Source organism: Eucalyptus grandis, chromosome 4, assembly GCF_016545825.1.
Source record: "Eucalyptus grandis isolate ANBG69807.140 chromosome 4, ASM1654582v1, whole genome shotgun sequence".
Taxonomy (NCBI): domain Eukaryota; kingdom Viridiplantae; phylum Streptophyta; class Magnoliopsida; order Myrtales; family Myrtaceae; genus Eucalyptus; species Eucalyptus grandis.
This window is the reverse complement of record NC_052615.1, coordinates 33,152,157-33,168,973: the sequence shown is the minus strand read 5'-3', so window position 1 is coordinate 33,168,973 and position 16,817 is coordinate 33,152,157. Positions and strand designations below refer to the sequence as shown.

The following is a 16,817-nucleotide window of genomic DNA, read 5'->3' as shown; positions in this document are numbered from 1 at the left end:
CGGCGCATGTAAAAGGACGTCTTTCAACGGGGAAAATAATCAACCACCAGGTTTTTCACTTCTTGGCCCAAACCCAAGGGGTGAAAAGAAAGCAGAATCATCCTGAGGGCGGATGCAGACTTAAGGATTGACAGTGAAAAACCATATCCATCCAGCCTTCAACTCAACATAAAGTTCTCAGGCTCCTTTTTCTAAGGGTTACCTTATGAAAGCTAGCAACGCCTTTACATGGCCATAGAATCATATAATCTCGATCTCAACAACTTATGTCCTGAAAAATTTCAGCTTCATTTGTCGGTAATTAAAGAATTACGGAATGATACACACAAGAGTACCAGAAGACTGCAACTAGATTGCAGCTAAAAGCGAAGAAAAGCAGAGGAACCATCCCAAGGAGGTTGAAGTGATTCTTCCTCTGGTGCAGAGGAATGTAGTTACGATGCCAGCCGATGCCAGCCCAAGCCGATGCCGGTTACTTCCTCCTTATGTATGTGAATAGTTCGTTGATAAGATATTGAAGAACCCTGACATGATGTCTCGTTGAATAGCCACTTTACACGGACCATGAGAAAGCATTTGTTCCAGGCAGAATCCGTACTCATGATCCCCTGTATGAGCAACTCATCATGTCTTGTGCATCTTGAACCCAAAAACTCTAGGAACGTAACTCTGCGATGTACTCTGTGGCTTCAGATGGCCATATGTCATCAGAAATAGGTGAGGAAATGTAGTTCCAAAGTATGCACCATCAATGTCTAGGTAGAGTTAAGGATGCTTTCAAACTTGAGGGCAATGCACACACTTCCACATCATAAATCACTTGCTGGATCTATCAAAAAAGAAACAATGGTTGGACCTATTGTACTGATGATTCTCAAACCAGAAACTGAAGAAAAGCATGCACCAATTTTACAACAATCAAATACTTGTCTTTGATGATCATCCCGATCACATGGACCTCATTTGGTATTGGTCATACCTTCTATTTTCATATCCTGAGTTAAACAAGCTAAAAAACAAGTTCTGTGTCTAGGTGGGTCGTTTTATCCCCCAGCTCATAATAACACATGTTTACAGGAAGAAAAGTCTAAATGCTGGAAAGGCACATGTTTGTCTCAGTCGACACAGGCTGCTTCTGAGAAATTAAAATATCACAGATCTACAAAGGATTACCAACCATTTCTTATCACATTCTAAGATGCAATGCATACTAGCTGAATATTAGCTGTAATATAATCAGAAAAGAAATATGATATAATTAAGGATACTGCCTTGGTACTTGGATCGAGGATAATATATATCCTCACATCTTGGGCAGTATATTTTTACGGTGCTTGAACGAGGAACATCTGATTGCCCGACAGGGAGGCATGGCTGTCCGCAACAATAAACCCTTGGGCATCTACCAAAGTCAATGTTCTTGTACTTCTCCAGCTGATATTAAACAAGATAACACATCTGTCACCTATTTAAGTAAAGTTCTAATTAATTACTAAACAGGTGCTCATGAGTGCAATCTCACCATAGCTGCCATTCCTTTGCTAGTCAGTATATAGCGGGAGTGAATTAGGCCATAAAGCATCTCTGCAGCTGATTCAACTAATTCATTCTGCTCCTCAGTGAACATGTCACCTACCCATACCAGTGAAATGCATCACAAGCACTAACATGTTAAAACTCCAGATGAAATACCAGAGCAGCCAATCCTTACACATGCCACATCACGATTTCTAGTTCCAAGCTTACTGTAGGAGAATCTTTATAACCCATGCACATTAAACAATTGAAACAAAACCGACCATGAATGGAAAAGCGTGTATGGAAGAACCCAGGTTTACAAAACACATGCAATATGCAGTACAGCTCTCATCACTGTTCCAGCATTATGATAGTAGTGCTCTTGCTTACCATGAGAAGACTCGACATCCAAAATCAGATCAAGTGCATAATCATAGTAAGGAACTTGACTGCTTAAACCGCACAGGTTGAAATCATCTTGTATGTAATCATCATCAACTTCACAAAAGAATTCATTTCCTCGAAGATTGCAAAACCATGAGATCCAAGATGAGTCATCTGCATCAGAACCGCTCACGTCTGATTCTTCGCTATCTGTTTCAGATTCCTCTACAATGAACAACCATGAACAACCATGAGGACAAATTAGAAAGCTCCAAAGTAACAGTTAGCTGCATTAAGTAGTAGAAGGCTATATTTCATTTATAAGGAAAAATCCACATGTTGCCCTAAACAAAGTGATACTCCAGTTCTATAAGATCTACTTCATGCAAAAGCTGAAGGCAATCAGATATGAAGCAAGGTCTAGAAAATGAAACTACATTAGGGGCCGTGATGTAACTGAGGAATGACTGGACACTCCAACAAACCACGACATACACAGATAAAATTTGTTTCTGCCAGAATACGAAGCATTTAGTAAACTACAATCCTTTAACTGACTCTCCAGCATGTGCTAGAAAAGGCATCCATGTCATCAAAAGATTCCTGTGATGATTTCATGCTTTTATGTTCTTCCCATGCCAGACTGAACTGGAATATGGTTATACGCATTTTTCATAGAAGGGGTGTCAGTTTTGGTTTAAAGGTCAGTGATTTCATATGAAATGATGTCTCACAAAACGAAGCACAGAGCCAACTGGCAGAACTCCTACTTAAAAGAGGATTCATTCTATGAGTGGAGGATTCATTCCCCCACTACTGACTTGAGCTTCTGGAAAGGTTCCCCTACGTCAACTTCACATTTTACATGTAATGTCGCTCTGATTATAAACTGTACTGTCAGCCTGATGCTACAGCCCCACTCGCAAACCCCAATATTTGTGGCATTAGAAATAATATTCAAAGACAAGCTGAGGGTTCATGCATGTAGCTGAAACATAGAACCTAGTGTCTGTAGTTAAATAACACAAGATGACCCTTCACAGTCGAATTTTTTTTCTAATGCCCAAGCCTGAAAAAGGTTGTCGATCACAACTCCGATAATGAAATTAATATTAAGAGCTCAAGTTCACCTTTAAATGTAAACACAGATCCTAACAAGAATCCACAGAGGAAGGTAAGCTCTCGCCTGGGCCAGATATCGATGGAAAGATAGGGTTCCAACCATATGCAGCAAGTTATCCTATTGAGGATGTCAACCTAACTTGGCCTTAAGAGTTCCATAGGAAATCTTGTCTGACCCAGATCGAGATGAAGACGAGCTGGGCAGTGGCGAATAGAATTGGAATATCACATTTGGCATTTATTTTACAAAAACCAGTGTATAGTTAACAAGCAGCGCTGTATTGATTCTGATACAGGGTTTTCCGGCATTTTGAAGGATGGCATAGGTTTTCTATATTCATTGATCTTAAGATGGGGGTGATTTAGTTTCTATGTGTATACATGAAAAGAGAGTACAAAAAAAAGAAGAGAGAGAGAGAGATGATGATGATGATGATGATGATGCCGGTGGTGGTGGTGGAGCCAAAAAAAAGATTATGCAAAAACAGACTCCATTGCAATTCTCATGTTATTCTCTTTCTTCAACAACTGTTTGCTAGCATGAAATTGGATTTTTGGCTAGTCATTAAATATCTCCAGCTGCTGCCGCTGCTCCAATGGCACCTCTAACTCTAACCCAGCGTGCTCGTAAGTCAGAGCAGGGAGACCTAAGGAGGGCTGGGGACTCCATGCCGGTGACTACACTGACTTCTGTGCGATGCATGTCTACTTATGAGGAAAGGGAGATGCAGTGAAACTCTCTGCCCAAAGGCTTCTGGTTGGTGGTGTTGCAAATCTTGGGGGAGAGGGTACACTGCGTTGCATTGTCTCAGCTCATGTATTTGTTATGTTGGAAACTGCAAGAAACGAGTGACCTCTTGTGCTAAAAAAAAAAAACAACCTAGTTTTTACTCTAAATTAAGTATGGACATTTTCTGCTGGCCATCCTCTAGCATGGACTTGAGGCAATGCTCTCACTTAACCAAGAAGCAACTTGTAAGGAGAACGGTCATTCAAGTTGTAATAACAGACAAGCATATACCTCCTCAAATCAATGTGCTGATAAAGTAATCACCATCCTAAATATGTGTGATTAGAGAGAAGCTAAGTTTCAAAAAGAACACCCATGCACAATTTATAATCAAACATATAGATAAATATTGAAATGTATTATTACTAGGACCATTCACAACTTCCTAAGCAAACAAGAATTGCAGTCAAGAAGCGACGACTTGATTTAACTAGTATAACCAATCCAATCTACATAAGTACTCTTCCACTATGTAAGTCCATGCTGCCGATCACACACTATAATTACTACACCAAAAACTAGTCAATGACCATTGGTGGGAATAGCCTGGGACAAATTAGCAGGGTTAATCAAAAATTCGAATGGGCAATTGGATTTCTAGAAGTTGACTGGCAACCAACTGTTCTTTCCTACAAATACAGCAAGACCTCATTCACAGAAGTAATTTATGAATATGCATTCCAAAGAAAACTTGATTATGACTAGTCGTATCTCCTAAGATACTGATCATTTCTTTTAAAGCACATATTTAAAGTCTACAATTTTTAAAGACATGCAGGAATTTGCCCGAGGGTGGAGAAACACTCTAATCTATTTAGGTCGGCTTATCATCAAGGCTCATTTATTTTTGCAAAACTTATTTTCAGGGGACATCGAAGATGCTCCCAAACTTAAGAGGGACCAGAGAATGTACTCATTTCCAATAGCTTCTACAGAATCCTCAAGAACTGCAAATTCCGCAGCGCATTAACTTGCCAATGACATAGAAAAGGTACAAGTTCTTACAAATAATTGCTTCAAAGAGAAAGCGAGAGACAGAGAGATCATCTTAACACAGGGAAGCAATTAAATACACACAAAAGAATCCACTACATAATAAATGCCATAATGAATAGTCGATATCTGAAAATCACACTTCATTTTGGCAACTCAAGTATAAAAAACTCCGCCGTAATACCAAGATTCGACAGGGGACACAATTAACTCTTTTCCTAAACTAATAAAAGAAAAAACTACACCGCAATTTTTCAACAAGCTCTAATACATCAAGAGCTGAAAAGCTTGAATCGTCGAAATACCCGAGCAAATCCAAACTCATACAGACAGATATACGTATCGATGGGTATGCACCGTGCTGAAACAACCAACACTTCTAAACAAGCACAGACGCAGGGTAGAATCCCTTTTCTTTCATTTCGAGAAGTAGACTGAATCCGAAACGACGCGCACGAGAAGGAACCCACACGACACATCACGAGAGAGAGAGAGAGAGAGAGAGAGAGAGAGAGAGAGGGAGGGAGAGAGGGAGGGAGGGAGAGGAGACGAACCATCGGAGTTGGCCTTGAAGCGAGCGGAATCGCGGTGATCGGAGGGGGCCTTGCCGAGGATGACGGCGTGGGGGGAGGGCTTGTCCTTGCCGTTGACGACGCGGGACGTGGACGGGGAGGACCGCTCGAGCAGGTGCTTGTCCAGCACCTCGTGGATGTTGATCCTCTGCTTCCGATCCGCGCCGCCGCCGACGCCGACCACCACCTCCGACTTGGACGACACGCCGCCTCCTCCGCCTCCTCTGTCCTTATACATATCCCCTCTCCTCCTCCTCCTCCTGCTCCTTCAAAAAAAAAAAACCCCAACTTTCCTCCGCCGAGATTCCCCCCCTACCAGGAGGCCGGCATACGGGAGAGGGAGAGGGAGAGGGAGAGGGAGAGCGAGGCCGGGAGAAAAGGAGCGCGATAAACCCTAGGTTCGCCGGAGATCGGCTAGGGTTCCGGCGGCGGGGAAAGGGAGCTCATTTCTGGAGGGCGTTGTCGAGGATGGATGCAAACTTTCGAGAGTGGGGGCGTTTTGGGGGGATTAGATTTTCGAAGGCTTAGGAGGAATCAGTGAGAGAAAGAGAGAGAGAGAGGAGGAGGAGGGGGCGTGAATGGTGCAGGTGCCGATAAATCGGCGGGGTACAGCTTGAGCATTTTAGCTTTGGCCAATGAGGAATCTCTGGGATTATTAGTTATTATTAGTGTTTTTTTTCGTTTTGCTGCTTGCTCTTCTCTCTATTTTTTCTTATTTCTATGTTTGATTTGTCGGGGCAGGAACAATTTGCGATGGGATTGTAATATTTGTTGCCGATCGATGTAGCTCTAAACTGGTTTTTCAATGCATGCACCATGATCACGGCAACCGGTTGAAATCTACTTCGTTCGGTCATCGTATATAAAATTAGTAATACACGAATATGTGAAAGAGACGCGTTAATAATGACGCCACTTGTCCTTTTTGAGTTTTATGTAACGTGTCGTGGGCTTTATTATCACGGTTCATGCATAATTTAATTCTGTTTAAATAGCGTGTTGGTGACGATGTGGATGAAATTGATGTATTTCTTAATTGAGGTATATTTTTATGAAAGGAATAATGAGCCGTGATTCTATGCAATTTTTAAGTTACGTCTCGAAGGCCTTAGTAGCACTACTTAAATGCATTTATTGTTTTTGCCTGTCACGGCTTTTTCTACCGGAATGTAATGATGACGACTTTACTCTATGTAAGACTTCCCAAAGATTTTCTTTGCTTGACCTTCTACAGAATAGGTCATTAAATAGCTAATCCCTCTATTAATTTCAAATCAGTAGTTTTGGCAACTACATAAACATATGGAACTAACAATCTAATCAATACTCATTTCACACAAAAAGATATTAGCTCTATCCAAAATTAAGATTGCATTGAACAACAAAATCACTACACTACACGTGACGATACAGATGTGATCGGCACGTGGAAAACATTCATCGAGAGATATTTTCTCACGATGATTAATGTCTAGGCTCCTGTAGATTAGTCTCGCCTATCAAACAGGTGATTTATGGAAGGAGCTGGGTCTCGTCAGATTGATCCTGAATGGAAATAAATTTGGCAAAGTGGCGACCGACCATCGGGATTTTTTTTTTTTTTTTACTATTTTTTCATAGGCTTCTTCCGATGATAAAAAAAAATAAAGCCCGTCCGGAGGGGGACCACGATCACGTGCTTGGCCGCGCGTCGACATCACGTCTATTCGTGAACGGGGGAGGGTAGGCATACGCGACACGGGGTGGCGAGAGGGAAGTGTGGCTGTGGGGGATATTTTCGGGCTGGTATCCGGACCACCGTAAGCCCTCTTTTTCAGCAAATTCCGAAGGGAAAAAAACAAAGGACAACATGGGGTAATAAATAAAATAAAAAAAGAGAAGAAGGGTAATTTGAAATTCGAAAGAAAGAATGATAATATAAAAAAAAAAGACCGCAGAGACGGTGTGGGGGCCCACGGGACAGCTGTGGGAATGTATGTCGACATCCGCCCGCCACGTCACGGGACAACGATCCCGTGCCCCTCGCCGCTCGACCTAAATCTCTCCCTCTCCATCTCGTCTCCATCGCTCAATGCACAGCGCAGCAGATACCGCACCCCCACAAGCAGCCAAATAAGCATTTTTTCTTTTTCGCCTTTTCTTTCAAACGAATTTCGGTCGCTTTCGGTTTACCGTAGGGCAGCAACAGTGGTCGACTTAGATTTTTGCTCAGGATTCTCCACCCAAAGACTTGACCGAAAGAAGGGCGCCCCCCCGAGTTCTCGATGGCGTCGAAGAACCCCGTCTTAAATGCCCCCAACCATCAAAATCGAGTTCTTTTCCACGAGTACGGAATTTTTAAAAAAAATAAATCAAAGAATCAACTGCCATTTTTCGAGAGACGTCCGCCACCCTGGATAGCCCACTCACGTGGGGGCTACCGGGCCTCTTCATTGCCTAATATGCTAGGAGAAGGGCTTCACGAGAATCCGAGGTGGGCTCCCCTCCCTTGGAGGGGTTGACAGGGAAGCCCAATGGGGACGTTATCCCGTAATCCCAGTTAAACTCCTGTAAAATGAGCTAACTGAGCACCCTGGGATGTCCGATTCAAGGTGAAGCAGTTTAAGGACTTGCTTAGGTCCAAGAGTGCTTGCTTTTCCACGAGTACGGAATTTTAAAAAAATAAATCAAAAAATCAACTGCCATTTTTCGAGAGACGATTAGAAAGAAAAGGAACATCCGGGGTAGACCAGAGGACGTGGGCGGAATATGCCGACCTCGCCACCAGAATGAATCGGACCTTAAAAGGAACTCGGGAATTGTCAACGCAAAACCATTTTCATGGGGCACGATGCTAAGAAAAGCATGCCGAGATGACTACATAACATGATGGATTCTGATTCGTCTAAATCGTCTTGTCACTAAGCTTAGCCCCTACTTGACAACAGGCCTGTAATACGACATACACTCCGACGGTAGAATCGAACCCCAGCTTTATGAGAACCGTCAAACATTCCCTACACAACTGCTTACCGCGAGCATATGCCATCATCTTGAGGATGGCGTCGTCGCAAATGGCCACCGGATTTCTAGTGCCAAGGGCACAAATAATTATAGCAGCAGATTCGGAAAAATGATTTAATCAGATGCACAGACAAAGCTGGGAAACCGAAAACGTCTCTCGTGCTAGAAGTTCTAAGCAAACTTCTATTACACATCCATGAATGGTGATCCCCGCTTATGCCTGCTTTTAATGATGGCCTGAGCTCTGACGATGCCTGAGTTAGCAAACTGATATCTTCAGTTACCACTTTGCCCAATTTACAAGGTCTGAAGCTTCTGGGGAGACAAAAATTGGGCGCTGCCAAATTCAGTATTAGAGATAGAGCGTTGGCTTCATTTCCTATTGTACTTGAGGCAGAACAGAGAATGGGGGAAAAGGTGTTGATCATAGAGACATACCCTTTTGCGTATGTTGATCTTCAGAGCAAACCTCCGAAAATGTCACAATTGCGTGACATGGTTAGTAATCGCATCAGGGCAAGAGTTAGCTTGCAGAAGCTCCAAACGATTAAATGGTGGAGCAAACTGCAGTATGTAGTCTTCATCTGAAAATGCACAACCAAATCAAGAGAAGGTCACATCACTATAGATCGTAAGTGTTACCACCACAAAACTACGCAATCATCTTACAAAGGTAATGAGATATAGAAATGTGAATCTCACTTTCTTTGACTGTTCCATACAGCCAGCAGAGGACTTCATCAGCAAATGCCAGGCACACTCCTCCCTGCCAGCCAACTTCATTTTCAATTCACGCAAAGGGAAGCAAGAAAGAATGCTGCCAAAAAATTCACTTTGGACAGCTGAAGTGCAACTTGTATTCCTCCCTACCCCATGAGGATGCTTGCGCTCATGGAAATCAAAAAGTAAAACCAATTCTCATTGAATAAGAAAACGAAATTGAACTGCTTCTCTTGCTCAAGTTCTTGCATTGCGGATTTAATAACCTCAGTCTTAATCCAGCAGCAATACATAAAACCAACTTAATCTTAGAGAAAAGGAACCATGATAATCATACAGAGCATTGTTGACATGGATTGGATAGTTCATGCCATGCAAGGATGTAATTGGTTCAATCTCAAGATGGCTCAAATGTGCATTGGTTGGAAAAGAGCAAGCAAAACTGTCAGTGCCATCCGACAAAGAATTGCCACAAGCATGACTCACCTGCCAATAGTTCTTCATTTTTACTCTCTGAGTTATGTCTTTGGTCCTTAATCTCTCTGTCCGGACAAGCCGGCCAGCATCATCCCTACAATGACAGCGTCGCCCATCAATTGTTTTCAGGGCTAAAATGTTCAATGTAGCAAGATAGACCTACATATAATGCAGAAACTATAATACGATAAGGCAACGCAACAGAGGAGTGAAGAAGTTCTCTGCATTGGATGTCCTTTAGGAGAGCTAAGAAGGAAAATAGGGTCTTCCAACCTACTCCGAACTCACCACCATGTAATACTCAGAGTTTGAGTACAGATGTGGTGATAGAAATGTCATAAGAAGACAAGACATGAGATCTACCTGAATCCAATAACTATACAAGGAACACCGGCCAGGAAGGTTTGAATCTGCGACAAAAGATAAGTGATTTGTCAGTGATCTGGCAGTAATTAAGTGGGAAATGTACAAGATACATGAAATAGTAAGGTAATCCACACAGAGAGACTATCAATCCGAAATTAGGAGGGTAAAATGTCCACTTAAATTATGTCTATACAATCATTAAATTACATATAGAGGACTATCTAAAGGAATTTTCACCAGTACATATCAACAGCTACAGAAAAATGGATGAAGGAAGAAAGAACATAAATTGAACCATGACATTGAAAATGGGAAGCTAAGCTTACCCAGAACTTAAGGAGCTTCTCTCGCTCAAATCTTTCTTCAGTGTGATATTCTAACTGCAGAGTAGGTAAATATGTCAAGAGGAGAAAATAAAGAGAAGACCACTAATTTTTTTTTTTTTTTTTTTTTTTGGTAAGGTGAAGACCACTAATTGTTTGACGCTAAAAAAAGAAGATAAATTGTAGCAGAAAGGACACAAGCAACAAACAATCTCACTGACCTCACGGCTGGTCTTCAGCTCAATATAAAATCTCCTTCCATCATCAGCTGCATCACAACAATCCATTTCAGCCCCCATCAATATTCGATGAGCCCCCAATTTAGTTTTTATCACAGAACAGTATTCAACATTGGCATTGACATGATGTATCCCTTCTCCCACAGCTCTTTGGGGGTCTTCAGTTGCAAGGTTCTCAAAGCAATATCCCCAGTAAGATCTAAATACATAAGCAAACGACTGCAATGAGATCCAATTTCAAATTCTATTAAGATGATCTTGACATCAACTAACAAAGAATACTCCTTCAAAAGAAAAGCGCCTATCCTTGATTTAAGTGTCATGTTAAAAACCATAATAGTAAAGAAAGACTAGTACCTGCCAAAATGGTTCCCCATAAGTTAAATGCCCACAAGAAGTACTACAAGTACAAAATCGAGGAGCAACACTCCCACAAAACACCTACTTCAGAAGGCTTCATAGAGATTGCAATCTAATTCCACACCTATGTTGGTTTGCCTATTTAACATGAAATGACTATAAAACATGTAACATTGTTGAGTATTGAACATATATTCATTTAAGTGAAGACTGAAAATGATCCGTTTGCTTCAAATGTCATCCCCTGGGTAGTCGGTAAACTTGAACACCCCTACCCCTTATTTTCTCTTCCCCAAAAAAGAAGCAAATAAAAGGGGATTTCCAAAGACATATCACAAGTTTCAACTATTAAGATTGGTTTTATCCATCTGACATGCAGCTTCCAGCAGAAACTCTCTATAAATTCATGTCCTTGTTCTCATGCAGAGAAAACTACCAATAAGATCAAAGCCACTCAGAAGCTAATCTAGCCTACATTTCAACGTGAGGAACCTAGTTTACTGAAAGAGAAGGAAATCATAAAAGTACAAAAGAGAGTTTTCATATCCATATCTGAGTAAATAGGTCAAGCAAATCATGTACACCCTTGAGTACACGTGTAATGGTACCTTCTGCGGTCTAAGTCACTTTGAGGCCTTTCTGGAAGTTTGTGAACATCAAGGTAGACAACCCCATTCCTTTTATGCACGCCCATCTCCCAAGGCTCATTCCTAATATAAGCTGTAGCCAATATCTGCAAAACAAAAATAGCACACATAGCATAAGACACCGATGTGAAGGCTTCAGATTGAACGTCACATGTACTTTCAGTTCCTCAAAATAGGATTGACATGCAATATATATAAGAGCATTTAATAATAGTACTCGATGAAGGAAAGGAAATAATTACATGACAAGACAAAGAAATGGCTCAACACTCAAAGATGAGTAGAAATCTTATTATGCCTTTCCAGTATTCAATTTCGTAAATGGGCTGGCACCACAATGTTTCTTATGAATTGATAAAAAATTTCCATACCTATAAATTCATAAAGAGGAAAATATATTACCTTATTGAGGTTGTTCCGGAATGTCTGCAGTCACAGAAACCCAAAGGGAAAGAAATTAAACCTAGGACTTAAGAAAAATTCAAGTAGATGCAAGTCAAATGCAGCATGTCCCATACCACAAAATGGATGTTCTGCAGTGGGATATTTTTGTCCCTTACGCAAGCAAGAAGGTCGCCAAAACCCTCGGAACCCAAGTCTGTCACAGAGAGAGAGAGAGAGAGAGAGAGAGAGAGAGGCACATGTGAGCATCCTATGCCCATTTTTGAAATTTCTAATGTCACTCTCGTCAAGGATTAGTCTTTGCAACAATTCATATTTCATGAAAACAGCAAGCACACCTTTTTTCTCAATAAAAGTGTCAAAACCTTCATTGAGATCAGCTCCCACGTCTTCTGTTATGAAACGTTTAAAGAGCCTCTACAATCAGAAAATAAAGCCTCAGGTGAGGTACAGCCTGAATTGGAAAAACTTGCTGACTTAAAGCAGGAAATGAACCAGAGAAAGGAGCACCCAGAGCTCACCAAGGTGCGATCATCGAAGTAGACATCTCCACCTTCTGCACGGCTATAGCAAGCAAGTTCACATGGCTGTTAAACAAATCAGCGCACATAATCATAATGCACACCATTTTAGGTCTTCCTAATCCGATAATATAATTTACCCCCAGCATCTCATTAAAGAAGGAATCAATGGCTAATAGAAATTAGTGTACATTCCGAAAAGACCACTACTAATGTCATCTCCAAAAACAATAAAACTGGATATCAGCAGGAAAACAACCACAATGATTCTGTTCCGATATTCATTATACTGGTCATTCCACATTGCCATATAAAAGGCATAGTGTTCTCAGTCATGAAATCTGTGCAAATAACATCTAAATAATAAAAATACCAATAGCAATGGTCATCGCTTTGTGTTGCATGCTTTGAGTTATGCACGTGACGTATGAAGTGACAATCACATGACTAAAACCGATGCAGCGAAAATCTAATTAAAAGCTGTCAAATACCTCCTGAAATGCAATGCATCTCCTCGATAACGTTTCTTCACTCTTGGAAAGCTTAAGTTCGGAAACAAAACGCTCATCACGATGACCATTGGAAAACTTCGGTCCGAAACCATAGTTTTGCCTCGGTGGATAAGGTCCAGGGCGGGGAAGGATACCTGCTCCCCTACCATTTGGATGCCCGCCCTGCCACCGACCTCGACCAAAGGTCCCTCTGCCCTGACTGTTATTGGTACGAATAGGGGGCAGTACTGCCAAGAGAGATACACTGATCAGCACAAGGATGCAAAATGATGAAATAGACACAAAGTACCAACATTACTTCTTAGCGATTCTGCTAAATTACAGCCGGAAAGGCCACATTTGTTCAAGTACAATGGCTGTTTGTTCATAAAAGATGAAAATTGCCTAGTTTCGCCCGCGTGCGAAGCCTATGTTCGGTGATCCTCGTGAATACTACTCCAAACTCCGGCGAAACTGAACTGTAACTTTCCCTCGAATCAACCGACATACAGGAAAACGCGTGCACTCAGAGCTCCAATCATACGCTATCAAGAACCAGAAAAAAAAAAAAAAATCCGGCAACAAGTAGACGAAAGCTGAAGAATCGCGAACAAGAGTATCGCACCGGGAATCGGAAAACGACTAGTAGCCGGAGTTTTGCAGTACTCCTCGTTATCGGACCCGAACAGATCGGTCTCCTTCTCTTCGAACTCACTGCGGTGACTGCTCGTCACGCCGCTGACGTTCTCCAAATCCTCCCCGTTCTCGTCCTCCTCCCTCCCGCCACTGCGGGGGCTCCCGCCGTCGCTGCTGCTGTCCCCCCCGTCGGACGAAGATCCGGAGGACGAGGAGGACGACGCCGCGGAGGAGGAGGAGGAGGAGGAGGAGGACGACCGCGACGACGATCCGGAGGACGATTGGCGGCTCGCGCTCCGGCGGCCGCCGCCGCCGCCGTCTCCGTCGGCGGCGCGGCCGTCGCCGTAGTCTTCGCCGAAGACGTCGACGTCCTGCTCGGAGAAATCCATTGGGGCGAGGTTTTAGTGACGATGGCGAGCAGAGATGGTTATATACGCATTCTCTGAAACGCGGCTTGGAGAGTGAGTCGAATGACTGAGGCGACTCGGTCCGTAACTCGGCTGAACCGGTTCGGTGGACACTGTTCCCGGTTCGAATTTCGCCGGACCGGACCGGTTGGGTCGATGCTTTCATTCCGAAAACTTATTTTCATGGATCATCAGAGTCGTCAATGCCCCAAAAAAAAAAAAAAGACAGTCTCGATGTATCAATCTTTTTTTTTTTTTTGGTCAGAACGATGTATCAATCTTAAGGTAGCAACTTTTCCTCTGAATAAGAAGATGTAATTTTTCGGACCCGAGCAGGTCTTTAAAAGACTTCCCAAGCTTATGCGGGTTAACTACCGGGTAAGGAGTTATCCTAGGGAATCCCCCTAAAAATCCAAGGAACAAGCCAGGGACCCTCTCGGGGTAGGGAGGGTCAGCCGAGCTGGTATCCTTGGCCCAAGTAGGGACTTGAGCAAGTCCTTAAATTGCTCATGAGGGAAACAGAGGGAGAACTTCCCTGCGGAGAGTGACCCCTTACGTCCCTCTCAGGCCGGGATCCGGGCCTGAATAAAGATTCCGGCCCCATTGGTTAATTGCAAACAACTGTGAAGTTAATATCAAAAGTTGCGTTATGTTGTCTTAAATGTTTTTACTAGATAGGAAAGGTTGGATGTAATAAAGCCGCGATGGAATTTGTAATGTCCTACATATTATTCGGTAAATGTCCAAATCTAACATGGATACTGATATCTCAAATCAAATTGACATTCTCCCAGGACATGTGACCATAACTGACGCAAAACTAGAGGAGCGCCAAATGTACATGACAATCGAGCTTTACAACTTTCAAAAAATCAAATCAATCTTCCCATCACTTAGAACTTCAATATCTTGACCAACCTTAACTCCGACTAGCACCTACCTTGTTCTCCAAGTTATTCAATTTTCTTGTGCATATGATCACGTATAGTCTCGTACTTAATGATCTAGGGCTCGACGTCAACCTCCGTCATGCAAGAATCCTACTTTGTCTTGATCCAGTCCATTTGCTAGCCCAAATCCAAGGCTGGTTGGCAGGGGAGAAGACACTAGGAATGAGTATGGTCCAAGTTGGGTTGACCCTCCCCCTAACCCTAGGACCAACGTACATAGTATTGGTCCTTCATTTTGGGAACTAAGAACCGACCTTATTGAGTTTGGGATCAAGAATTAAACTGACCTAATGGGTTCAATTAGGTTCCAGGTCAATTCAGGACCAACCAATAATTTTCTTGTTTCATTTTTTGTACTCTCTGAAAAGGCAACTAATGATCAGATCGACTCAATGGGTTCAACGACAAGCAAAGTCAGCAAAGAGAGGCAAGCAACACAAGCGACAAGCGTTGAGCCTTGAGTGGCACGAGTGACTAGAAGTGAGCGGAGCGAGTGTTGAGCAATGAGTGGGAAAGTTGGTTCTTTCAATTTCGGCAAATTGAAGAGTAAGAGGACAAAAAAGATAAAAAATAACGAGTATTAAAAGAAGACGCCATTAGGAGTTGTTTATGCCATTTTGGACACCGTGGGAATTCCTCATAGAGATATTTTCCTTCTTTGTAAATTATGGCTGTTGATGTCGTAAATTCATTAAAAATCTAAGCTATTAAATAATAGTATAAAATTACTTGAACTCCTCATTAATGAGTCGTTTAATATTGTCGACGCCATTTGATTTAGGATTTTCTCTATGTAAAAAAATTATAAATAATGTATTAGATATATAATATATAGTTATGGTTGGTTTGGGTTGAAACGACCTTAAACTCCAAGTACCAAGAACCAACCAATAGTATAAAATTACTTGAACTCCTCATTAAGGAGTCGTTTAATATTGTTGACGCCATTTGATTTAGGATTTTCTCTATATAAAAAAATTATAAATAATGTATTAGATATATAATATATAGTTATGGTTGGTTTGGGTTGAAACGACCTTAAACTCCAAGTACCAAGAACCAACCAATAGTATAAAATTACTTGAACTCCTCATTAAGGAGTCGTTTAATATTGTCGACGCCATTTGATTTAGGATTTTCTCTATATAAAAAAATTATAAATAATGTATTAGATATATAATATATAGTTATGGTTGGTTTGGGTTGAAACAACCTTAAACTTCAAGTACCAAGAACCAACCTGCACTGTATTGGTCCAGGGATCCAGGATTAAGGACTGACTCAATCCCTTTGGAAATTGCACCATGGCCGATAGGATTGGACTAGTCTAGGATTGGTGTAGGGTTGACCCTAGGCCAATGCTCGACACCGAAGACGGCAAGAGTGCTACAAAAGTGGAAGAGCTCGAAGGGCTACTTGATGAGGCCCTTGCACCTCTCTGAGTATGTCGCGAGCCGCGCGACTAGGTCGGCGATCCTGGCGACTTTCTTCTCACAAGCATGCGGGTGAAAAGGGAGAGCATAGGCAATATGGGCGGTGCGGAAGAAGACGGCATTCGTGGCTGTGAGGCAGAGGGGCTGTCCATGGTGCAATACAGATTTTCAGGTGCACCCTATCCTTAGGTGCGAAAGTTTTACCCAGACTAGGTGAGATATTTTTATCCGTGTCATATCTTTATATAACACCGGATACAAACGCCTACTGCATCATACGAGAGGGATGAATGAACTCACAAAACAGCCAAAGTACGACAGGAGGGTTACCGAGCTGTGACTCTTGACTTTAAATGTCTAGTTAGACTTGCTATTCCATACGCCATCTCGCCTTGCTTTCAAGCTCATGCTTCAACTGGTGGTGAAAATTAGACGTCAAGAAAAATGACAAGGCGAGAGGATA

At 42.1% G+C, this 16,817-nt stretch overlaps 2 protein-coding genes across 3 annotated transcripts; both read right to left on the bottom strand.

Annotated features, from left to right (window-relative positions):
• Positions 1 to 88: 88 nt before the first annotated feature.
• On the bottom strand, positions 89 to 7,608 carry LOC104441973 (putative casein kinase II subunit beta-4). The gene is made up of 5 exons (XM_010055253.3): positions 5,362 to 7,608; positions 1,909 to 2,127; positions 1,523 to 1,632; positions 1,269 to 1,434; positions 89 to 755 (listed from the first exon to the last, which is right to left on the bottom strand). Exons 1-5 carry the CDS (start codon positions 5,615 to 5,617, stop codon positions 625 to 627), a joined length of 882 nt encoding a protein of 293 aa, XP_010053555.1. The 5' UTR covers positions 5,618 to 7,608; the 3' UTR covers positions 89 to 624.
• Positions 7,609 to 8,177: 569 nt separating this feature from the next.
• On the bottom strand, positions 8,178 to 13,973 carry LOC104441971 (NAD-capped RNA hydrolase DXO1). Of its 2 annotated transcripts, none has more exons than XM_010055250.3 (14): positions 13,554 to 13,973; positions 12,929 to 13,176; positions 12,438 to 12,503; positions 12,255 to 12,333; positions 12,033 to 12,112; positions 11,917 to 11,940; positions 11,476 to 11,600; positions 10,490 to 10,706; positions 10,272 to 10,325; positions 9,943 to 9,989; positions 9,589 to 9,673; positions 9,085 to 9,148; positions 8,821 to 8,966; positions 8,178 to 8,719 (listed from the first exon to the last, which is right to left on the bottom strand). In XM_010055250.3, exons 1-13 carry the CDS (start codon positions 13,951 to 13,953, stop codon positions 8,863 to 8,865), a joined length of 1,593 nt encoding a protein of 530 aa, XP_010053552.2. In that variant the 5' UTR covers positions 13,954 to 13,973; the 3' UTR covers positions 8,178 to 8,719; positions 8,821 to 8,862. The 2 variants fall into 2 exon arrangements, with proteins under 2 accessions (XP_010053552.2, XP_010053553.2); XM_010055251.3 differs by having other exon boundaries at positions 8,178 to 8,697.
• Between the last annotated feature and the right edge of the window lie 2,844 nt (positions 13,974 to 16,817).

Coding starts and splice junctions, on each gene's coding strand:
- LOC104441973 (XM_010055253.3), bottom strand. CDS start 5,617: ATGTATAAGGACAGAGGAGGCGGAGGAGGCGGCGTGTCGTCCAAGTCG. Junction 2,128..5,361: donor CTTCAAGGCCAACTCCGATG/GTTCGTCTCCTC, acceptor TGTTCATTGTAG/AGGAATCTGAAACAGATAGC. Junction 1,435..1,522: donor GCAAAGGAATGGCAGCTATG/GTGAGATTGCAC, acceptor GTTTAATATCAG/CTGGAGAAGTACAAGAACAT.
- LOC104441971 (XM_010055250.3), bottom strand. CDS start 13,953: ATGGATTTCTCCGAGCAGGACGTCGACGTCTTCGGCGAAGACTACGGC. Junction 12,334..12,437: donor ACTTCGATGATCGCACCTTG/GTGAGCTCTGGG, acceptor TTCTGATTGTAG/AGGCTCTTTAAACGTTTCAT. Junction 11,941..12,032: donor TGCAGAACATCCATTTTGTG/GTATGGGACATG, acceptor CTGTGACTGCAG/ACATTCCGGAACAACCTCAA.